The sequence below is a fragment of the Papilio machaon genome, chromosome 2 (assembly GCF_912999745.1).
Source record: "Papilio machaon chromosome 2, ilPapMach1.1, whole genome shotgun sequence".
In the NCBI taxonomy this organism is placed as follows: domain Eukaryota; kingdom Metazoa; phylum Arthropoda; class Insecta; order Lepidoptera; family Papilionidae; genus Papilio; species Papilio machaon.
This window is the reverse complement of record NC_059987.1, coordinates 3,832,357-3,858,440: the sequence shown is the minus strand read 5'-3', so window position 1 is coordinate 3,858,440 and position 26,084 is coordinate 3,832,357. Positions and strand designations below refer to the sequence as shown.

The following is a 26,084-nucleotide window of genomic DNA, read 5'->3' as shown; positions in this document are numbered from 1 at the left end:
TAAATAGTAAATCGCGAGAGATATTCTGACTGATAAATACTAATACTTTAGATCATAACCTTAAAAGATTTTTAGTACATAGGTACTAAAATCTATTTTCCCAGATTTGAAAAAAAAATTAGATTCCGTCTCTGCACCGTAAACATACATTTCACAATATTAAGTACGAAGTTTTGTTTACAAATACAATTTTTTTATCTCCTCGAAATTCATTTTTATAATGTAGGCCGCTGTCTGGTGCGCTTCAGGCGCCGAGCATACATAATAGTACATAATTATAAATGGAAACTAAGGGTTGAGAATATAAAAAAAACTTAAGTTGTAAATAAAAATGTTAGCACGATAGCAATGTATTATATAGATATAGTATGAAAAATAATAAATAAATAAAAATCTTTGTTTTAAATTGAGATCTTTTTATTTACACAAACCTCTTCAAATTTATGATAATAAGATAAAACTTATTCAAGTAAAAATTTCGTTTAATAAAACATGATGACTTGTTAAAAAACGATTTTCTCTTGTAAGCATTTACGCAACTGAGAAATGTCTCGAATGCGTTGAAATCTTTTGTTCGACCATTTCATATTTGTCATTATCTATTAAACGAAATTATTACTTTATTGCATTAATTATATAAATATGTATACATAGTTCTGCAAAAACACTTCTGCAGGTTATCTGTTATCACTTCTTAAACTGTTAGATTTTTTAAGCTTAATAAATAATATTGATTTATAATAAATTATAAGAGTATCTTTACTATAAAAAATAAAATGTGATCTAACTATTACATGTTGAGTTTTAACTTAAAACGAGTAGTTATTAAATGTTTTTCTTACGACTTACTTAGTAAACCTTAACCTAAAAGCTTAACGTAGTAGGTCTAAAAATACGAAAATAAATTAAGAATAACCCAATGACTAACATCCTTAACATATTACAAATGGACGCTCAGATTAAGCAACACCGGATACATATGACTTAACAATCCTTACATTCCGCAAAACCATTCATACTGACATCAGCGTCATTACAAAACAGAGCTGAATCGCGCCAAAATCTCGATCCGGGATCTAAGCTCAGTGTAAGTGACGTGACAAACGCAACTTTCACGTGTATAAAACGTTGTGGTGGGCAGCCGGCGCGGCCAGTGCATCCCACGACAGTGAGAGGTGAGCATTGTGCTTGCCCTGCTACCGGGGCAATCGAAAGTGACAACGCCAACTGACTGTGTACGATTATCTGTGTTGTGAACTTTGGAACAGTGATCGGTAGCTCGCTGTGTTATCCTGAAACTGTTTCTTCGATATCTTGAAGTGCTGAAAACTCAACTGAAAAGGTACTGAAATTTGGATTTTATCACACGGATGATCGATGTAAATTGCTTATTTGTAATGAAAATAAAACAATGTAACTTAATTAAAAGATAATAAATATTAATATGTACTAGTACATGTGACTAATAAAAATTCGATATGATTTTCAAAGTATTTGTTATAGTATTTGTAAGGAGAATTAAATTTTAAACTCTAAAAAAAAAATTAAAGATGATTTAAATGATAATTAAATTTGATTAATTAAATAATTGATTAATTAAATACATTGCCAGCGTTGTTACGTTTTTCAGTTATTTGTTTGGTAAATAAGTAGTCCAAAATTCAGGAATAAATATTTCTTATTATCTTTACTAAATAGGCTCTTTAAAAATTTATGTTTGCCCACCCCAGTAACGTCTTATATGATAGAAATGGGTTTCAAAGATTTTCATAATAACAACCAAAAAATCAATAGCTACATTATAAATGAAAAAATGCAAGAAATAATCTAAGATAAACAAAACGCCACTTTAAATATAGAATGTTATCGAAACAATTTCAACCATAGAAAGTTGCATAATTCCACTTTCACTCACAACCGAAATTATCTTCCGCTCGTGTTTCAATGGCATTTGCATGTTTTGAGCACTCACAATGGGCGTCGGCTTATTTCATGATATGTTCTTTACACTTTATAGGAATATGTTCTTTATCTAGATGTATATAAAGAGTCAAGTGGTGCATGGTGGCGTAGAAACGACATGTGCGGCGCGCGAAGAAAGTAGGTCGCGCGTCACACAAGCTCGCGTAAAGCGTTTTGCGGGGTTTCTCATTAACGTCTATACGCTAAATTAAAAATGTAATAGCGATGCTAAATTCCTTTACAATAAATTAAGAATTCATATTGAAATTTGTTAGAGATAGATAGTTCCAAATATTTTCGTAATGATTTTGTAAAAATAAATTCTAAATTTTGATCAGCGACGCACAGACTGTCTAAAAAGCTGTTACATCAAAGAATTTAGGTTCTATTACACAGGATGCTACAATAACAATTAGATGCTTTCAATAATGAAAAATACATTCTTCATATATTTTTCAAAGGAGATTTAAAGATCTTAGTATTTTTTTTTGTTTTGCGGCTTCCTAAATGTCTTGCGACTTCAAGCACCGATGTCGATATTAATTTTTCTGTTTCACATCTCTAATAGATAAATTTTCATCAAGAAACCACATTCATATACAATATCAAATAAGGCAACTAAGTACGCGGTAACTTATAGTAGCTATCGTAATATTTTTAAGTAATTAATTAGCGCTTCACTACAACTATGGTGTGAAAAGAAATATAAATATTTATCTTAAGAAAAATCTTTAACAGCGTAGTACTTCGCGACGTATTTGTCAAACGGATGTAGCAGTAAGAGCTACACGGTTGTTACCTGTTAGTGTTGCAGATGCGTCTGAGTGCATGTTGCGAAATTCGTCCGCATCTTACACAGTAGGACTTTCCGTACATTGTATTTGCGCAGGAGCGTTTTGAAACAATGTTATATGCTTCACGGTGGTTTACCATCAACTTAGATTATTTACATAAGCATTGAGAAACGTATGCTTGCAAATTTTTACTAGAAGACGCCATTTATAGAAGGCTCTATTGATTAGTTGGAATGTATTTCATAAATCGTTATTTTTTTATTAACAATCTAATATATTAGTTATATGCTTAAATAAAACATCACTTTCTCTTCTAATATGTAGAAATGTTTGCGAGATAATTGTGAATACGACGGAAATTTTACGGAGAAAGCAAGTTAATGAGCGTTTTTAATTTGTCGAAATCTTGCTCATCATATCACAAGTTTAACGTTCTTTACGTATTAATGTGTAATTATGTAATAAATATTAATAGACATCAAGTTTAAGGGATAAACTTACTACTACTTTAAATACACGTTTAAATAATTCTCATTTTAGTTCAGGTACAAACAAATACATACAACTAGCTTTTACACAAAAAGTCAGGCATCTTTATGTTTAAAGTCAACACACATGTTTGTAAATATAAATTTCAGTAATCATAAACCTATAAAGCGCCAATAGCCTAATTGTAAAGAGGATAGACTATTGAACACACGACCTGCCATTTGACTATTGAACCATAATCTAGCACAAATCTCGAGCTAAGTTGGTATGGTGCGGAAAATATTAGTAAGTTTCAAATATTTAAAAACATTTTTTTACATGTTTCGATGTTAAATTAAATTATTCCGTCTTTACTTACGATGTTAGCGTGTTGATAGCACATGAGGCGTCGCGCGTCGATGTCCGCGCGATGGAAAGCGAGTCAGTATGTCAGTCTGTACGTTCCTCGCCGCTCCTATCGTGTCATCTTTGAATAACACCTGATTTGACATGTTATTTAAATAATCCTTTCCAGATATTTCCTTCTTACTAGTACTTACAAAGCAACCAACTTGAAGAAGACACTAAAAATAATTTAGGGCATGATTTTTTATTAAACTGAATAATCGATAAACTGACTACGCTGGCTAAGAAGGTTAACGTTTTAAGATACCTTAATAACCGTAAACACTCGAAGTAATATGTTACAAATAGTAAAAAAAATAAAGATTCAAAAATGAATATGGCCGAGATGTCATTATTTTTTTATAAGATAAAGAAAGATGTGGCAGACTTAAAATTTAAGTGACATTGTATAGTTACAGAGTTCAGCAATTACACATTATCACCATATAAAAGTATATAAAGTTAATTTCGGTTAAAATATTTTGACCATCGGAATATTTTAGTTCACGGCCTAGATTATAATCAAAGCGGAGACATGGCTGCGATCATTTGTCGGAATTATCTTAATTCTTATCAAGAATCTTGAAATTGTTGTCTTCAAATTGTGAAACTAAAGACGAACGAAAACCTTTTAAGAATATTCTCTTAATTACATCGATGATAATTAACAAGTGCGAATTGTAGAGAAACAGTGATTGTTCTACGATTGTTAGAGCCCTCTATACACGGACAGTTTTAACCAGTCAATAGTACAGTACTATCGCACCAGAGAAATGTTGCCAGTACAAGATGTTTGCTACCATTGTTGACTGCTTGACGCTTTGTTCGTGTGCTGCGGTCCTTATTAAGACATGATTACACGCTACGAGAACAGTATTGTCTTAAAACACGGTTTTTAATTGGGGATGCGTTTTCTTCTAGCTTGGGAAATGAGTCAAGTTGTGAATGCGTATAACTATTCGGTGTAGTGCAAAGTTGTAAGCTTATTATATTGTTTGTTTATTTAAGTAATTAAATATAACAAATGAAGTTTGTTATTTTTTTAAAGTACTAAAATATTTAGCAATTACTGTCTCATGTTATCAAAGTCTGGAAAGCTCTTTTTAGAAACTTTAAAGTCTTTAACTATTTCTGACAAGATATCATCTAGGGCATAGATATACAATATAATAAAGAATTATTTATTGAGATTGTCGACGTGTCGCTAAATAATTTTCACTTAGTAGCTCGTGATCGCCTGTTCGCCTTCTTTACACTTTTTTTCATAGTGCATAATGAATTTTGTTATCAGAGATGTGCCAAAAATCCCTAATCTTAGACGTTTATTTTCACTGTAAGTAAACTAAAACTCTTTTTATGCCTTGTTAAATAATCTCTTATTTTTTTAAATAAAATAACAATCAATAATTTCCAGTCTATGTATATATTCAGTTGCAATGCAAAATAACGTACGCATATTTATGTTTGTGGTTATACCGATTTTCGCGATTTTATTGAGTTAGCTGACAATTTTAATTATTAATAATATTAACCTATGATAATATTAACCGATTTTCAAGTAAACAACATTGATCCTGAAGATTAAAATATAGAAAAACTTACTGAGAAACTTTTACATTTAAATCAACTTCTTAAAACCCATTTAACATTAATTTCTGTTTATTTTATTGATACATAGATTTATTGTGCGGTGAAACTAGATTTCTTTGGAGAAATTACAACTAACCAAGCGTAACCACAGCGTAGCACATTTTTTTTATCTAAAACATGCTATTAACTTAGTGAACCTAACCAATTAATAAATACGTTTCCTTTGGACGCTTCTTAATGTAATAATGAACTAGTTACTACTACAAATGTATAAATATTATTCACAATCACCACAATCGTCTAAAGTCAAAGTTCGAATACAAAAATATTTAAAAGTCTTTTGCAAAATACAAAAATATTAATAAAACACGTAATGTCTATAAATATTAATGGCCCTGTATTATGTATCAATGAATAAATAAATATTTAATTAAAAGAAAAGTTTCTTATAAATATGAAAAAAGTTCGAAGATTAGTTATGTCACATACACGTAATGTTAATATTGTATAATAAGTTGAAAATTATGAATATTTAAACATTTAAATAGGCTTTCACTTATTTTATCTATTTAGGAAATTTTCGAGATCTATTCTCTAACTAAAAAAATCTAAAGATTCTATCTATCGTAATTAGTAATTATCTCATGATGTTTATAAGCACTTTTGGCACAAATCTCAGGAGTTCAAGGATTGAACCTAAAATGATTCAGTAAACAAAGTTCGCTTATATGATGTACGAGATTGCGACATGTATGTGTTTGATAAATATTCAATTTAGAAAGTACCTTCATGATTTATTGAACAATAATATAATTTTATATTTGCAATAAACGAGCATAATAAACGAGTTTGCCCGTATATATCATAACGAGCCGATAGTGCCCGTATGCTTCTGCTTTGCGCAGTGTAATGCAGGGAAATTTAACGCATTTCACTTTTACTGCACTTTGTATAACTTTGTATAAATAACAATCGGTTTCCACTGTAAAATCTGAACGATATTTTTTTTCTGTTTATTTCAAAGAGTATGAGATGACTGTATATATTTTACGGCAGAGGAAACTTAGGTGATGTTAGCCTATGTAAGTGGATTAAGCTAAACCTGATACAGTTTCAGCATAATATTTTTTTTAATTTATATTGTGCACTAAATGATAAATAGGTATGGGTTGCAAATTTTTATACGCTTCATATTTAATAATAATTTGCAACTAAAGAAATAATAGAAATAACCTGTTCGAGAAAGTATACGAAATTATTTTGCTCTAGTTATGTTGATCATCGATGTAATTTATACCGGATGTTCCGTCTCACTTAGCTGTCTGTAACTACTGTTATTGCTACTTATATGTTCGATTTATTTATTCTTATTATTAAAAGTCAGTTCCCACTGCCGATATTCTCATACAAAATAATATTTTCAACCTTCTCATTCGATTTTCAAAGTGAGATAACGATGTATTTTTGTACGGGTGTACTGACGAGTGTACTACTCTGTGAAATTCCACTATAAGATAAATAAACAGTTGAGCATCAATATATAGTATAATTTAAAAAGCCGAGTGAAAGGCAGTTAAAATTATATTTTATTTGCCCATTGACTAAATAATTTCGTCTTTGTCTGAGTATAATCAATATAGCCTTAGGGTTATTAGTTTCGAAGACGTGTTAGCTTAACTAACTTTATTACTTTTATGAATTAATTTTTTATTATCTCTTCAGACATGGCGTCAATTGTAGACGAGAAGGTATAATATAGTTTTGGCTTTAGGTGCACTGGTGAATCTATTTCTTTACTTTATTGATGAATTATACTGAACGTTTGAATTGATTAAAATATTTGTCCTACGTTTGCTAAAATAAAGTGGGTTCAAGGATCCTTTTAAAACTGTATTACGGTTCTTATTTAAACAATTTACAGACATAACTTAAATTACGACTATGTATTAGTAGTATCTATACATTTAAATTATTATTATAATAAGTTTACAAAAATAAGTACGACAATTATTTTAAGAAACAACATTTTTAACAATAACCTTATAAGTCCGAATATGAAACTGTAAACTGGTTATTAATTAATTTCACGATATTTCTGTAAACAACTTTTGGCTTTTTTATTATGAATTTTAAAATACTTTTCATATCAGTTTTACACAAAATTTACATTTGATTATTTATTTTAATTAACAATGAACATATAAGTTTACGTATTCAACGTGTTACTTTATATTTATAGTTTACAAAAATTTCTCTCGCAAAAATGTCAGTTTTATTAATTCTTATCGAAAAAATGTATTAAATGAATTCGTAAACGGCGATTAATTGAATAATGTATTGATCATTGAGAATGTTGCGTACACGTACTGCTGTAAACACGAGACGAGATGAAAGTGGAGAAATCTCATACCGCTCGAGAAATCGCCTCCATAATAAATAATGTACTAGATCAAGTCGTTGTCGCCCTTCGGCTTCTCTCCTCTAACTTGTTTTGTGAGACATATTTTGACAAGATTTATCTATATTCCTTGTATAAGACAATTTGCTAATAGTTGTTTGCAATAGTTGTCACATAAATAAACTTGAAAGTACTAACTACATAAAGATGTAAATCTTAATATTCATTGTAACAATGAAGCCTTATTTACTATTACGATTTTAAATGAAATGGATTATTGCTAGATGTGAGATGCTATTGCCAGTGTGACTTTGGAAAAGATGTTCTCTAGTTTCCCAAGCAACTTAATTTAAATATAGTGCTCGAGTTAAGGCAATTCATCATTTTGTATTGCACCTGACAGGTACAGATAAAACAAAATGCTTTCACTTTCGCGCGTTTCCGCCGGCGACGGAGGTGGGCGGGAAGTCGGCTTATCGCGTTAAATAGCTCATTGTTTTAACGTCATTGTTGTAGCAAGGACGATTTCACTGACATACGTTAGATAATTACCAATCGTAGTTTGTCATTTTTATTTACCTACTAATCCAATTCTAATTGTTTTAGGTTTTCATCTCTCGGTCGTGCCTTTATGCCACCAAGATAAAATTGTAAGTATAATAAAATTCAATACATTAATTTCGTATGCTAGTTTTATTAGAAAGACGTACGATTTCCAAAATAAAATCGCTTATGCAACATAGCATCTCAATTAATTTACGTAATAATTCGTTCGTTAAAAGTTCGGAAATGGAACTCATATTTTGTACTCGCTCGATTATTACTCGACGAAATATATCGACTTTCTCCCTTGGTAATTACCTAAGTGTGAGCGGGACCGTGGTAGAGGCTTACGTAATACATCTGTAAGGCCATTTAGTGAATCACACGAAAGAGTGAAAGTGAACTCTAAAGGATCGTGACCGCGACGTTCTCAAGTTTAACGTCTTTGTTTTATCTTAGATTTTCTAATTATACGTACAATGCTGCATGAGAAAATCTTATACCGACGACAATTGCGGATTATCAAAGTATCTAGTTCCAGCTGTAAGATTTATTAATGTTAAGATAGAGACGCCATTTAATAATTCTCATAATTTTTTGTTTACATTTAACATATATTTATATATTTTTCATGACTTAGTTAAGGTTATGAAATGACTCCATACATGATAAAAAGGTTTTATTTTTGAAGTCTGTGTACAAGCTCTAAGCGTTTTTATCCAAACTCTAAAATCACCCTAGTTTGTGAAATGCCAAGTCTATAAAGCAGTTCTATGTAGCTCACGATATATTACGTAAGACATCTACTAAGGTACACTTTTTTCACATGAAAAATGTAACAATCATCTTAAGTATTTGATGAGTTCAAAGAAAGCGTGTCGGAGTCATCGTCCTTAAATAGCTGCCGCATTATGATTACAACACAATGGCGCGGGAACATTCAGTGGCAAAGGCATCAATTATGTTCGGAGGTTGCGCAACTCGGGAGCGACGCACTCGTCCTTGAGACCATAAACCGACTTTCTCTTCCGTGACCCGCTGCGCCTGCGCAGGCGCCGCCCGGCCTATCTGACTGTCTTATTTAGCTGAACTGAACTAAGCTTCCGATTTAAATTCTAATGATCAAATTTTGAATCAATGTGTCTGTTTTTTAATGTCTGGGTTTCAGGATAAATAATGCATGAAATAAAACTTCTTTTGTAAAAAAAGGTTGAATACCAATTAAAAGTAAATTAACATTAAAGTTCAAGGTTGCAGTTTAAAAAAAAATTTGGTTGATGAGATTATTTATTACTTTCCATTAAAATTTTAAACAATAAATAGCGTTAATATATTGCCGTCCTACTTTAAAATATTAGCCTAGTTCTAGTTTTCTTCATGAATAATCAGATCCGTCATCCAATTAAATGAATTAATATGTTCCTTAATGTCCACATATTTCGCAAAAGTTTTTACTCATTTAAATCTACACTACGGTAATGGTATTTTTCTACTATCATTAATTGGTTTTAAAAAAAGATGAAAGAACTTGAGGCCGCAGTGCGTAGCACAGATTTTAATGTGACAAGGTCATAGCTGTCGTTTTATCATTGTTTATTTATTAACACATAAATATGTTTTTTAACTAAATATTCTAAATATAAATAAACATTTATGTTTACTTTTTTATATTAAGAGGTGGTAAATGAGTAAACTGCCACCTTAAAGATTTACCTCACAAGAAAACGAATAAGTGACTCTCTGACTTTTATTCTCGACCAAGTCCTTTGCAATCTGCGAATTGACAGCAATTTTGTTACATTCTTAGAAGAAAAACTTTTCTTTTGTTTCATTATATCCCTTGAAATGAAAACTTTAACGAAAATAATAATTTTTAAATGACATTTCTTCAATATACGATCAATGATTGAACCCCTTTAGTCATTATTTTACAGCATCCAAGTCCATAAATTTCTTTCCATTCGTCTCATAGAATCTGGTCCTGCACTAGTTTAAATTAATCTAGATATCAAGAAGTTGAACGGGAAAGTCTAGTAGTGATCTGATTAATATTCACATAAAGTTTATATTCATAAGTCATAGCTTTCAAGAGGGCATATGCTAATTAACTAGAACTCTTGAAATGTTGCTTCATTATTTTAACAAGTCACAGATTCTATTTATATATACTAGAAGGAGAATCGCCTATCGAGTTTATTTTGAGGTTAATTTGGTTTACTAAATCAGTCCAATAAATCTGTTATTCTTTTTACAATTTCAATAAGTATTTTTCTGCAGGCAAAGAAAATGAAATTATCTAAATCTTGTATTTTTACTAGAGTTTTTAATTTGGTTATGACAGGTTTTATTTCCCTTGTTTTTGCTCTTAGATAATATTTTTTATATTGCCCTTTATCTAGCTGTTTAGTGTTTTCCTGTTGTATATGAGTTATAAAATCTGATAAATTGAACATCATAATGTTTTTCTATATCATTTAGAATATTATTTTTATATAACAAACTATAACGAATATTAATACAAAGATTAAAAATAACTTATAACATAAGGTAATAATAGTTTTTGACGTGTGCGATTACGCAATCGAATTCAGGTAATTGAATTGAGATTCAAAGATCGATCAAAGTCAAGTCGTTACCATACGAGCCGAAGTCGCACAATCCACAATCGCACTATCGAAAGTTACCGGACTCCATGCATCGCCAATGCCAAGTGCGGCGAAGAAAGCGATCTGCACAGCTTCCCAGGCGCACCATCCGACATATCGTCATCTCACTTCCCCATGTATGGTCGGTGCTAAAAAGAAAGAGACTACTGCGTGCTTAAAAGAGAAAGTGGGACGCGTTACGTTTCTTGGTGCCATTAACATGGGCATTGGACGTTGAAGTCGATGGATATCATCTTTGAATATACTTAGTTTTGAAAATAGATTGTACTGCTTATGGAATAGGGGTGGATTTTGTTTGTATTTGGTGTTGCTTTCGGGAGTTCCGCCATTGATACAGAGATGCAGAATTCGAGGTGCGTTGAACTGCCGCAGAGAAAGTGTTGCACGACGTAACCTTGAGCCCGCGTCGCTTCGACGAATCACCTAATAGATACGTCACAGTAAATAATGTGCGCAGGTGTAGGTCGATGTCGAATTACACTGATTGACTGTCGAAATAACAACACTATTTTGGTAACCAATCAACATAATTTAAAAATAAATTTAGGTTAATTTTATGTAAATAAAGCATCGTATTAGCTGCATAGTGCTTTTAATTTAGTGTTATGACAGCTTGGATATCCGAATGAATTTTTTCCGTATTGAGATGAAACAATCAGAACGCTTTTACGGTCACAAAAAGAGAAGATACCTACCAAAGAAACATAAAGAAAAGCACAACTAATAATGCAGAAATGAATGCAAGCTTTCTCATTTTTCAAAAAATGCGTATCGGTATTTTATTTGTGTTCACTAATACACACGGATTTATAAGCAAATCCGCCTCATTACGTGCGTCGGCTATCAATCAGGGCCAGCCGTAGTGCAGGTATCGAGGTATTGAGGCAAGAATTTGGCGTTAGGAGATTATGCGGCCACACGCCGCCGCCGCCGTCGCAAGCTCAGATTTCTTTTGTGTACGTCAACATTGTCATATTTTTCTACTCGTATATACCAAAATATTTATTTTCTTTTCTATCTTACTAATATTATAAATGCGAATGTTTGGCTGGATGGATGGATGTTTGTTAGATGGTATCTCCGAAACTACTCTACGGATCATAATTAAATTTGGCACAAATGTAGAACATAGTCTGGAAGAACACATCACGCTTTTTTATTAATTCTGCGCGGACGGAGTCGCGGCCGATAGCTAGTTTTAATTAAACCTTAATTATCGTAATTTTGCATTTGATTTCATATTTTTTCATTTCATTAATTTTAACTATGTATTTGGTAAGTTTTATCTTCGATTTAAAAATTAATTTTCTAACGCTAGAAAAATGTCGGCTAAGTAAAGTATTATGTTACCAAAGAAATAAGAAATTCATTAAAAAGAGTTCAAAGTAAATAGTTATAATATTTTAAGGCACGAAAGTCAGCAATACTAATGATGCACTTGGTTTCAGCGATATTCAATGAACGTGTTGATGCACGATAGCAATTTATACTGTTGTTGGTTACGCTTCAATAGTGTTCGATTATTTTTCCGTTTTTGCATACACATGAGAAGATGTCGAGAGAAATCTGTAAGAATGTGAACGATCAATCTGAGCTGAATCGTAATTTAAAACAGATCGTTTTAAAATCTCGAGACGAAGTTTTTTCTTTACACGATATGTATTACAGTGTTGCCACAAAATTAAGAAAAAAATTAACCGTATTTAAAATAAAACAAAGCTCTAAAGATTGAAAGTGCAAAGCACAAAATTTCATCTTTTGGAACAGCTTATTTTTGTTACAGTTTAAAATAGGTTTATTATCAAAAACATTTTTTATTCTTATTTAAAATTCAACTATAAATAGTCCCAGTATATTCCGCATTCGGAATTCTTGACATATAAAACAACGTTCTTCACAAACACAATCGTTGGCTCGTTTAGATATAAGATAGTTAAGGGCGCCGTGAAACTTAGCTTGCAATGCGTGAACATCCCACTCACTTTCTAACGCTGCAACAATAATAGCAGAGATACATTTTTCGGGCTAACCTAGTCATTAATTAAGAGAAACTTACAAGTGACTCGTTACAGAGTAATTAAAAGTACTTTTGCTTGTAAGTAATCAAAGCCATGAAATTTCAACAGAACCCATTCAAATCTCTTATTAAGCTTAACTTTTATTGTTTCTAATCGTATAGTCTCTAGTTTTAATTATCTTGAAATGATAAGCATGTTAAATTGGCGCCACATTTAACTACTTTCTTCCGTTTTAACTGACAGATGCGATCACAGAAATAGAAATCTTTTTCAAAGATGATACAGATAACGTAAAGCGTTGCACTGCTTTTCTCGCAATGATTTTGCAAATATTACGATCGTTAGTAGAAAAAAAAGGAATTCTTCGCGGCCAGTACTCGTATACTGGCAATGCACAATCATAACGGCATGTCTAGAAAACTGACGATTAAATTCTCTTTATTTTTCTTGCTATTGAAAAGTGTAACCAATTATGAAATTAACCATTATAATCCAGTGCTATAAAAAAGTTGATTGATATACAAAATGATGATTATAATGACGATTGTATTGACTTTGTAAAGTTGCACATAAGTGTGGATAGAAAACGAAAGTTTAATAAAAAGCGGCGAGTCACGACACTTTTTGTCGATCATCTCGTGTGAAATTTAAACATGACTACGACTGTCTTTTTCATGTATAATAAGGCACATAATGCAATAAAAACCTCTCGAGTACTCAGAGTGATATACATTATTATATTTATATAGCAATATTTATATTATATTCGAGTTTTTATAGCGCATTCTTAATTTAAAGAACTACATTGTAAATATGTAAGTTCTGCAAATAATCTTCTTCAGAAATTTAATATTTTACACAATTTTCATTATAACTTCGACTTTTGAATATTCTTCTTAAGTTTCAATGTAATGATTTATTTTTTATAACTTTCAGTATTTTAAGTACAGTATTATTTTCGGTTGTCAATATCATTAATATTTAATTAATATTTTGTCTTCATTTTTATTACGTATTTTTAAGATGTTAGACTTATTGTAGGTTTCTGAGACCCGTTTAAAACATATTTCTACCTGTGTTTTATCAATGTTAATGACAGGGATGACGATATGTTTTAGACAGAGATTTTGGTCTCAGAAATCAATGGTAAAACGTTTCTTGGTAAACATAATTTACTTTGATTGATATTTTTGCCTATTGTTAATTTTAAAGAGAATATTAATTCCTCTCAATATTTAATTTGAAAGAATCGTAGCTCATAAATATTAAATCAGCTTTCACTGAAATTTAGACGTTGATCTATGTGCGAGTAAATTGGATAAAGCTGTCCACTTCCAAACTGACGTCTACTAATGGCTGTTTTGACAGAGCAATTACTTCCATTTCTCAAATATTTGCACACTATATATTGTTATTGTACAAAATATTTTACTATTTTAGGATTTTTTTCTTTTATGGAAAGGTAATTTTTGTAAACATCTCCTCAAACATTACTCATTAAGAAAACCTACTAAAAATTAAATAATGCACGTAATTAATATTTCTCCTTTTTCCTTTTTTTGTCAATAAGTAGATAAAAAATATTAATTTAGTACAACTTAGTAATAAGTTATTTGTTACAGTATTAAAAAAATATGTGTAACAATGCCTGGAAAAGGCATAAATGTACAGATAAATAAACAAAATATTTTTAGAGCGTTAATTGTAATTAAAAAAAATCTGTAAAGAAAATCTAAAGCTCTGTATGTAAATTTATTCGTCAGGTGTTTGAGTTTTTTAGTCGTTTTATAAGTTGTCAAAGGAGTATCGAATTGAATATTGAATAGAAGTATTGTATTAATTAAGAGATCGTCCATATCATTCTACTACTGAAATAGATTAAAATTTTAGTGTAAAACAAGTAGTTATTACGATATAATGTCTGATCTATCTATATATATAAAAGAAAGTCGTGTTAGTTACACTATTTATAACTCAAAAACGGCTGAATCGATTTGACTGAAAATTGGTAGCTTAGAACCAGGAAACGGACATAGGATAATTTTTACCCCGTTTTCTATTTTTATTCCGTGCGGACGGAGTCGCGGGTAAAAGCTAGTACTCTTATATACACAAAATGATTTAAGTAGATATAAGCTCAATTTACTGAAACAAGCTCTAACTTCTGTTACATTTGGGCATATTTTTCGTATTCCGTGTGCAATTATTCTAGTACAATTTTGATTGATAAGTCTGACAACATTTTCATTTATTGACTGTGTACTGGCGTCTATAATAAAAGCTATTATAATAATACGTGTTTAGATTATATGAAAATAGAAAATGCTCGAGGGTCCGCTTTCTTACGAGTAACCGGCAGCCTAGTTCCAGTGAGTTGGGTGCAGCCGACGAGAAAAAATCACCAGCAAGTAGACTCGACACGAAACACATTGATATAACTACGCCAATTTCGCATGGACAGGTTTTATAAAACCTCCTTTGTTACCTTTTATTTATATCTTTGTGTGTTACTTTTTTTAAATAATAATTGCGTACTTTAAGGAAGTTTAAAGTTCTCCTACAAACTATCTTATAAGGATAGTTTGGAATCCTCTTTAAACTGAAGCTTTATTTACTTTTCATAGTAATAATTTTTATCGCAACGTAACTTCTCTTCGTAAGGTGCCAGCCATGTCTTGTCGATAATGATGACGACTTAGAACCTCCATCCTGATATTTTTTTTTTGATTTCCATCTTTAAAGTTTGCGATATTATTTTAGGCTAAACAGGTACCTTTTATCTAAGTAAAAAAAACCGTACAATGAAATTACGTACAACGGCTTATAATTTCGTTTGTGAAATGTCCCAAATTTTATCATAAAAATTGATGACATTTTACTTGCGTTAGCATATAATGTTTTAAAAAGATTAACAGTAAGAGATGTTTCGTGTTCCGTTACATTGATTTAATATGTCCAATAGCGAAGCAATGTTGGAGACTCGATTCGAGATGAGACTTTCTAACCAGCAGCAGTATAGGGTGAAATCGTCGACGAGCGCTCGCCGGCACGTCAACAGATCTGCGTTCCTTTGCGTACAACTCGATATATTAAAAAGAACAGCAAATCTGAGGTAGATAATCAAGATGTTTCATGCGAAAAAATAAGCATAATTTTTAAAATTGAAAATTTGAATTACGTATTTCAAATAGCTATCAATATGTTTTCAAGGTAGTTTCTTTGTGCTATGCGTATAAACATCCAAGGAACATAAAAGTGTAAACAACAAATAACTAATTATAATAAATTGTATGAATCAATATAATAGCTCGAAAGGGTTAAAACAAATTAAAGAATGTCTTTGATATGTAAGGTTATAGGTCTTGTGTATGTTTCTAAAAGGAAAAGTTTAAAAATTGTCCAAGAACACATTTGAGAATGAAATTGCGACCTTCGTGTAAGGTGAAGGCCGCGCGGTTTCCTCGCTGAGGAGCGGCGCACGCGCAGTGCAACCGCAGACACAACCGGTGCAGTTCCGGCGGCACGGCGCGCTGCACTCGGTCACTGGGTCACTTAGCCCCACTTGTCTCACGTAGTGGGGCTGGGGGAGGTAGGGGGAGATTGGGGCGACACTAGTGCAGTCATCGCTACAGCGGTATGGCCGTTTCTCCGACGCTGCGCTAGGCCTTGCCCGCGCGGGCCGCACTCTTGTGCTCAACTGATCGTGTTCATTGCTTGCAGGCCGCCGATCGCCGCACTGTACTATGAAGAGGACTAGTCTGCTACTGGCGATCGCGCTCCTTATACGGGTGAGTCAAAATTATTTTTCATATACTTTTTTTCAGATGAATATTCGAACCAACTTTTCGGTACAATTTTACAAATAGAACTTTGACAAATTATTACATTCCATTTTCGTCAGCGTTTATAACGACACCTGTGTTAGGATTTCTATGAATTGGGAACAGTTGTAATATTTGCACAAGTCATCCCCTGAGAGAGTGGCGCGTTGATAATGATGTGATGTAGCGTCTATTGTGACGATACCGTTTTTCAAGTCTACAGCAAATGTGGTCAGATTATAATAACAGTTTACAGCTTTATGTAGCGTTAATGCTAACGTTACACGTTATTCTTTAGAACTGAAATAATATTGTTTAAGTGTTAGAAAATTAACTTCACATATTTCATTAATTTAATTTAAATTATATGATTCTTTTACAAGCTCAGTTTCTTTGGCAACGTGTACTAATGATAGTTTAGTCTTTGTAAGCGTTTTGAATAAAAGAGGTTTAAACTAATAAACAAGCTGTACCCGGCATGCGATGGAACAAATATATACACATTGATTTTTACTTCTCACGGAAGATGTCAATTTGAAAATAAAACATATCAGATCAACTGTTTATAAATTAAAACTAAACTAAATAATTGTCACATTAACAATGAAACTGTTGATATCTATTAAATAAGATTCGATTTGACATTTTAGACATAACTAGCTGTCGCCCGAGACACCATCCGCGCAGAATTTAAAAAAAACGTAATAAGTAGCCTATGTGTTCTTCCAGACTATGACATCTGTGCCAAATTTCATCAAAATCCGTTGAGCCGTTCCGGAGATATCTTCAAACAAACATCCATCCATCCATTCATCGTAAACATTCGCATTTATAATATTAGTAAGATTGATTGATTTTGACTGATTATTATTAATTATATTTTTGCCCGCGATTCAGTCCGCGCGGCATTTAAAAAAATAATTAGTAACCTACGTGCTCTATCAGACTAGGTTCTACGTCTATGGAAAATTTCAGCGATATCAGTTCAGTTCAGATGGTTCTGGAGATACATTATATCTATCATTCCATTTAAACTTTCGTATTTATAATATTAGTAAAATGTTTTACTATCTTAGTAATATAATATAAATGCCCATATGGAGTCGGGGCTAAAAGCTAGTTCGACAATAAAGATGACTGTAAATAAATTCTTCACGGAACGCAATAAGCTTGATGCGCTTACGCACACTTTCTTGGTAGTTAAGTTAACGCGTGTAGCTTATTAAAGACAGCTATTCTAGCCAGCTATTATCTTAAAGAAGCCAAATTAACTGTTACTTTCCATGATCCAATGTTACGAACAACGATATAAATAAGTGTGAGGTAATAGAGGCTGTTTTGAAAATGTTAAAGATAATATACTGTTGTGTGAAATATACAAAGTTCAAAAATGTGTCAAGGCCTTAAATCATTTTTTTAAAGATTTAACTGACAAAAAATTGCAGTCGAAATTATATAAAATAAAACAAGCAATAGTACAAAATAGGAAAGGATAAGAAAAATTACGCATTCCCATTTTTCAAAATCTTAATGTCAGTTTGGTTTATATCTATTAAAACATATGACCTATAAATATAACATACTAGCTTTTACCCGCGACTCCGTCCGCGCGGAATAAAAAATAGAAAACGGGGTAAAAACTATCCTAAGTCCTTTTCCTGGTTCTAAGCTACCTGCCCACCAATTTTCAGTCAAATCGATTCAGCCGTTCTTGAGTTATAAATAGTGTAACTAACACGACTTTCTTTTATATATATACTAGCTTTTACCCGCGACTCCGTCCGCGCGGAATAAAAAAAAAAAGAAAAGAAAACGGGGTAAAAATTATCCTATGTCCTATTCCTGGTTCAAAGCTACCTGCCCACCAATTTTCAGTCAAATCGATTCAGCCGTTCTTGAGTTATAAATGGTGTAACTAACACAACTTTCTTTTATATATATAGATAGATAATTATCACCATCTTTGATAACACCCTATAACAATAATGATAGTAGGTACAGTTTGTTTGTAAACGTGAATTTCAAGTGTAAGAACATTATTGTTATCCTCTGGTTTTTCATCTGGAATGAGAGGAATAGCAACATTTACTATGACAATAGACTTAATTGTACATTACAGGAAACAAAACGTTGCAAATACATATATAATATCAATCAATCACTGTATTTTAAGACGTGCATAGAATCAATGTGTAGAACGTATTCGGCGCGTGCAGTACAGCAGGCGATCCTAGATTATTCAACTTTTTCCGCTCGCGTTCCTCACAACTAGGCTAATGATTCCGTTAACACGTTCATAAAACACCCCGACCATTGATAACTAACTGCATACACGCTCACCATACGTATCAATTAAAACTTTGTATATTTCGGTGATTGAATTACCCATATCTATGTGTATAACTTTTATAAAAGCCTCTTCGTAATTACTTAGACAACTCTAATTAGAGTTGTCTATTATTCCTGGTATTAATTATCTAGTATTCATCTTCAAAATCTACATGGTCCATCATTAGCGAATAAATGATTGAAAAATCAAGTAAAAAAAGTCATAAGTGAATTTCATTGTAAATTAAGATTACCTTTACCATGTTTAAGTTTTCGTTTAACTAAATTAAATTAAGACATTGCACATGTTATAGAATTCTTAAAATGAAATTAAATGAAAATATTTCTATACAAACTCCTGCAATTAGTAAAATTGAATGAATTGTGCTTTTTAAATAGCTGTGAGCATCTGTCAAGAGAGACATGTTTTAGACAACACAATATTGTGAGGCCTTTTATAGAATTGAAAGTTGAGTATTGTACAAGCATTTTTATAAAATTGATATCGTAGAGATGTGATCATTAAGAGGTAATGCGTGTCGTGACTCAATGATAGGCTTTGAAAATACGGAGATGTATTTGTAATATGAAAGAAAGTGAGAAAAAGAAATTTATACAGCGAAAATCAGTAATGAAAGATAGTAACTTTACCGCGATTATAAGACATATGTTTAGAAGTAGGACGTGTTCGAAGTGAAATAAATAGAGTTAGTTAAGTTGTTGAAATGGAAATAATCTTTTTTAATCTAGCGCAGTATATTAATAGCAGTTAATGTAATAATTTGCTTATATACCAAATAATGTTTTTTTAGGCCAAATAAAAATCTATATTACAGTAACATGATAGTTAATATGTTTATACTAAATTAAATTTACACACGATATCAAAAATAGTTAAAGTAATTATTGTGGAGATTAAGATGTCGAATTCCAATTGCTTTTCAAAAATTTATTGAATGATTTGCGAAAAAAAACAATTATTTGACAAAATAGCGTACAAGTTCACTAATAAATTGCGGCATGGCAAATTTCTCGGTGAGTCGTTGACCGTCTAAATATCTTTTTTTAACAAGCACTTTCACTGAAACAAAATTTCACAGCAAAGCTTTGTCGACAGATGATGCAACCGGTCGTCGTGCAATTTCGTTTTAAAGTAATACCGATTCAGTAATTATATATACTAACAACAATGGTCATCGTATTTTTCTCTAAAGAATTTCTAATTTTGTAACAATATTACGCACGAAGCCTACATACTATATAATATGTTATATCATAAATTATAGGATTTTGAGCATCAAATTAAAAAATAATTTTAATTGAAATTCCCTTAAATTAATACTTTGTGTGATTCTCGTAAGACGGCGGTACTTTAGGGTATTTTATTATAAAAAACAAAGATGATAATTCTTTATTTTTTATGCATGGCAAAGCAGACAACATTATCTGCCTCCGGGGTGGCTTCTTATCCATGAACTTCCGTTTGCTGAATTCCCTACCCCACAAAAACTCCCCTCACTTAAATTTGCATTCAAATTCACGACAACCGTAATATTTTTCGTCTTACTTTCGTCTGCATGCAAACTAATTTATATTTGTTAATTCTATTAATATAATATTTAGTTGATATTTATGTAAAAGTTTATTTGGAAAAAACAATAGAAAATCTTCTCTATTTTGTTAATATGCCAAAAATTAGATTGCCGTCTTGAGCGTACATAAACGGAATACACCGTCTAAGGGTTAATAATTTAAGCAATGTAAGCGTAATGCGCACCATATGATCAAGAAGGAAACGGAAGCGGTGCGGTGATGACTTTCACCCGTGCGGCTGAGCGCAGACCGCACCTGTCACCTGTCACTCAGTGCTGTGCCACGCGAGGCGGGGCGGGGAACGAGGTATACACATTGCTCAGCCAACTGTACAACCTGTGTCACAATTACCAATTACAAAGTCCGTACTTTACAGAAATTATCTTAAATAAACTGCCACCATATTATAGCCTAGAAGATTAAAATCAACGTTATTTCCAGTGTAGGAAATTCTACTAAATTCTTCTTAGATTTGGTGAAGCAATTTAATTGAATCTAAAAAACTTACAAATACAACAACGAAGTAATGATTCGTGCATATAAAACTATCATTCATGGATCATGAGCTTTTTCACAGCTTTAATCGACAGCAAAGTGCTCCAACTACAACCTAGCTGAATATGTGATATATTTTTATTTTTAATCTTACTTCTTACTTATATTATAAATGCGTATGTTTAAATTGATGGATGGATGGAAGGCTCAAGGATCTCGATGAAATTTAGCAACTTAGTCTGGAATAAGACGTAAACTAGCTTTTTTTAATTCTGCGCGGACGAAATCGCACGGAAAAGCTAGTATTAGAAACATAAGTCGATTTGGATCTGACTAACGTGAGAGCAAAAAATGAATTGATTTCCGGTCCATTGGCGCTTTAATTAATTCGTAAGTGCCAGGCACATATCTAAATGTCATTAGATGACGGACACCGTTGTTATTTCGATGCGACAGATTTAATAGAAATGAAGAGCAAATGTAGCACTTAAAGCTAATAGAAATTAAAGTTGGTTTTGCTTAAAAGCTATTTATTTGGATTTTGTGTGGTCCGCAGTCTTAATGCGTGTATCCATTATGTCTTAAACTATGACATTTATATTGTAAAGATTATCTTTTAAGCTTTTAAGGTTACCTTAACAACGCTTAGTTTGTCGTTCAGTAACTTGATTTAAAGAGCACAATACTTGTACTTAATTGTACATTTCTACTACACGTATGTACTTTAGTTTGTGATAGCATTTTCTTATCGCTAAACGAATAGCTTTTATTTCCGATTGCGATAGTAAATTCAGTGCTATTTCTGCCTGTAAAGATTGTCTAAGAAAGCTGTGTCTACCGCCGAAGGTCCGGTGTTTTCTTCCGCAACAGATATCGAGCAGTAGGTAATTTCTAACCGGTTTAGAAAATGCGAACGTCCGCGCTCCCGTCTTACTACTCCGCACTTGTCGATCCTCGGAGACGTACACAAGAACGCTCACTGGACCCAACTCTCACTCCATATACTTCGAATCTAACAAGCGACTATCTAAAATAGATAGTCGGATCATTTTACAATTGCGCACTATGGTGCAGACTGATTGAATAAGATTTGTTGACGTTTAAATCTTATAGTAAATCTTAATAAAATTAAAAATATCTTAAATCTAAATTTATCTTGTTTGTTAAGCAAAAAACAAAGATGAATATCGAGATAGGATTTAAAAATAACCTTCTTAGACGCCTATTTGTTTGTTGAAAACAAATATGGTCATAGACGGTCAAGATCTTTTCGGATTTTCGAAACTTCGAAGCATGGCCGCGCTGATTAATATATTAATTACTGGTTACCATCCGTCAGCGTAGAAAGTCGGTAAGCAGCTCCGGGCCGGCCGGCGAGGCGCAGGCGTCGCGTGGCGTGAAGTAGACTGCGACGTCGTGAGGAATGTGCTCCTCCGCGGCCAGCCATGCGTGCGCTTAGCGCTGAGCGCTGCTATCTCATCATCGCCCCGCGCCTGCGCCCGCAAGACTTTAATAACTTTCCAAGAAAGAGCAAAAGCGAAATTCATTCTACAGAAAAACATTTTTGCCAGTAAAACTCGTGCGTTATTTGAGAACCCACTAAAACAATTATTTTGTTCAAAAACGGTCGGGCACCTCAATCAACGTTATCATCAGCTCACTATACGTGCCCACTGAGTGGCTCGGAGCCTATCCTAAGATAGCGGTGAGCAAAACAATATATCAGCGTTATTTTAATAAACACGTTGTTTCGTTTTCAGGATGCATCATGCGAACCTCCGGTGGACTCGGCGTCGCTACCACTAGAACACCGGGCGGGCGGCGCGTACGGCCCGCCCCTGGCGCCGGCGCACAGCGACGACCCCTGGCCGCTGGCAACCCCGGATAGCCCTAAAATTAAACATCTACAAGTACAATGTGAGAAGACACACATGCGGGTAAACATCGAATTCGACCGACCCTTCTATGGTATGATATTTTCCAAGGGATTCTACAGCGACCCCGCTTGCATGCACTTGAAGCCGGGAACGGGCCACTTGAGTGCCACCTTCGAAATATTTCTAAACAGATGTGGTATGTCAAGTTCAGCGAATCACAATGTCGCAACGTATGGCAGCCCTACTCCCAGCGGTTCGTACGTCGAGAACACCATTATTGTACAATACGATCCCTACGTCCAAGAAGTTTGGGATCAGGCTAGAAAACTGCGCTGTACTTGGTATGATTTCTACGAAAAAGCGGTTACCTTTAGGCCTTTCCAAGTCGACATGTTGCACGCTGTCACGGCAAATTTTCTCGGAGACAATTTACAGTGTTGGATGCAAATTCAAGTGGGGAAGGGACCATGGGCGTCGGAGGTATCTGGTATCGTCAAGATCGGACAAACGATGACCATGGTACTTGCTATAAAAGACGACGAAAACAAATTCGACATGCTAGTCCGCAACTGTGTCGCCCATGATGGCAAACGAGCTCCCATACAACTCGTCGATCAATATGGATGTGTGGTTCGACCAAAGATTATGAGCAAATTCCAGAAAATCAAGAACTTTGGACCGTCTGCCTCGGTCGTATCCTTTGCATACTTCCAAGCCTTTAAGTTCCCAGATTCGATGAACGTACATTTCCAGTGTGTAATCCAAGTCTGCAGATACAATTGTCCCGAACCCAAATGCGGCCTGGGCGCCGACTATGGAGTGCCACTGCTCGGTGGCAATGCTCTAAGCGCAGGTGAATATGGCTTACCTAATGCACCTCACTCAGAATATGGACCCCCACCATCAGCTCCACACAGCGAATACGGAGTGCCGCCCGCAGCTTTCCCCGATCCGAGACATCCAGCAGATGCTACCGGCTCGTTCTCGGAAAAACGCGACGACACCGTACCCGCTCCACAGGTTCAAGTATCTTCAACGCCGAACGCACCCAGTCCGTCGTCACCGGCCCCGACGCGAGAGGACGACGAAGTCAATCTACCTCCACCACCACCACCGGGCCGTCGCGGGGTATACAATACCGTCAAGAGGAAAGACGAGGGTCACGGCAATCTTGCGACGTTAGGCGGTCGGCCTAGGTCTGTAGAAGATTTGCCCGAAAGATTAGTCGGAGTCAGAAGGAGACGTGAAACATCCTCGCCTGTACGAATCTACAAGCGTGACGCTCAAGAGATGACCGACGTGAACACAAGTAGAATAATACAAGTGGTAGCACCGGGAGACGTCAACTTCGCACTCAACAACGCCGCTTCCAACGAAACGGTAGTTATCCAATCGCCCGCGACGGATCCGGAAACGATCTGTATGTCTGTGCCGTCGTTTGTGGCGGGTCTGGTGATGTTATTACTAGTTTTGGTGGTCGCGTCGCTGGTAGCGGCGTTCCTCTTCGTGCGCGTGCGCGCGCTGGATCGGAAGGGCGCGCACGGCGCCCCGGCATACTACGAAACAGATTACGTGAAGCATACGAATTAGGGGAATAAGGTGTGACGCGAGGACGTTCCATAAACTCTTCTCGGATCCAAAGAGCGTGCGGGCTTCGGCCCCGGCCGGGCGGCACTGCGCTGCCGCGGTCGCGATCGAATCGCGCCAACGTGCGAGTTATTTATTTAGTTATTTAAAGTGTGTGATGTATATGTTCGACTGCTTTTTTGTAAATTATTTTTATTCGTGTGAAAATCACTCCCTGTACGGCCGTTATAGTCGATGCGTTTGTTGTAATATTGTAAAGAGTCGTAAATAAGGAAAAATAGTCCTTAAGCTATGTACTAATTAAAAGTGTCGTGTGCGATTGTCGTGATTTATTTATGTCCCTTTCTACTATGATGTTACAATAGAAGTTGTCACAAAACGATATTAATTTTAGCAATAAAATATACTTTCACAAATGCAGATTTAGAATCGTAATGGACATGTAGAATCCGCTATTAAATTAACATTTGCAATAGATTTATTACTAATGCAGCAACGGCCAGATTGATTACTACACAACAGATTCTTGTTCGTTTAATTTTACATGAAAATTTCTCTGACACTGCACATGAGCAATAAAGTTTTATCTCTCATTTTACTGCACGGATAGTGATACGAAATCTCAAACCTTATGCACCTTGCAACACTAATTGGCTGAATTGTGAGAGAGCTGAGTGCATTGTCTTAATGAAGAAGAGAAAAGACAGTCTCACGTTTCGCTTGAAATGTGGGTGAAACTTAGCAAATTAACTTGTAGCCATAAAATTTTTAAAAAAAAGAAGCTTTCGCGTGTAAGTCAATTAAGATAAAAATGACAGTCACTATACACTTTTTACCGAGGTCACATTGTGTGTGAGATAAAGGTACGTGGATGTACTGATCAGGGTTGGCAACGGTGATATTATTTGCGGTTCGAGAAGAAGACAAGGAGATCTACGTAGTACGTACAAGTGATAATTTTTATCTGTGTGATTTTTTTTGGTTAACTGTTTAATTATGTACTTGTGTACGAGTGAAGCAATAAAAAGTACATTTTAGAGTCATACATTTAAATTTATTCAGAAAAATATTCTATAATTTATATATTTACAAAATGGTATAAACGTAAATGTATTTGTCGACTACATTTTAAATTTGGAAATGTTTATATGTTTGTCTCGGATTCATGTTTAACTTTTCTCACCTGAAATACAAAATGAATCTTAAATTAAAAACTATAATTTGAAAACTGGATAATATTATGATATTTTAAAGTATACGCAATAAACCTAGAAATTAATTCTGGCATTGGAAAGTAGAATTACAATTTATTCATTCATTTTCTTGATTGTTAATTTAAAGTTTTGTTTACAAAAAAATCGTTTTATATCACAAAATGTATTAAAACACTTTTACATGAACCGGATTGTACGAAATAACGATGTAGGTATGTTAATAATCATCAAAAGATATATGCCGAAAAACTTTTTTGAACACAAAAGCTCCACATAACATATTTTTATTACTAATTAATATTAGTACTCGGAATGATTAAATCTG

The 26,084-nt window shown here is 33.6% G+C and overlaps 1 protein-coding gene across 2 annotated transcripts; it reads left to right on the top strand.

The window, feature by feature from the left end:
* The first annotated feature begins 1,143 nt into the window (after nucleotides 1-1,143).
* Nucleotides 1,144-24,865, top strand: LOC106717657 (cuticlin-4). Of its 2 annotated transcripts, XM_014511564.2 has the most exons (4): nucleotides 1,144-1,342; nucleotides 8,224-8,267; nucleotides 16,565-16,632; nucleotides 22,842-24,865. In XM_014511564.2, the coding sequence occupies exons 3-4, from the start codon at nucleotides 16,588-16,590 to the stop codon at nucleotides 24,546-24,548; spliced, it is 1,752 nt and encodes a 583-aa protein (XP_014367050.2). In that variant the 5' UTR covers nucleotides 1,144-1,342; nucleotides 8,224-8,267; nucleotides 16,565-16,587; the 3' UTR covers nucleotides 24,549-24,865. The 2 variants fall into 2 exon arrangements, with proteins under 2 accessions (XP_014367050.2, XP_014367051.2); XM_014511565.2 differs by lacking the exon at nucleotides 8,224-8,267.
* Nucleotides 24,866-26,084: the final 1,219 nt, after the last annotated feature.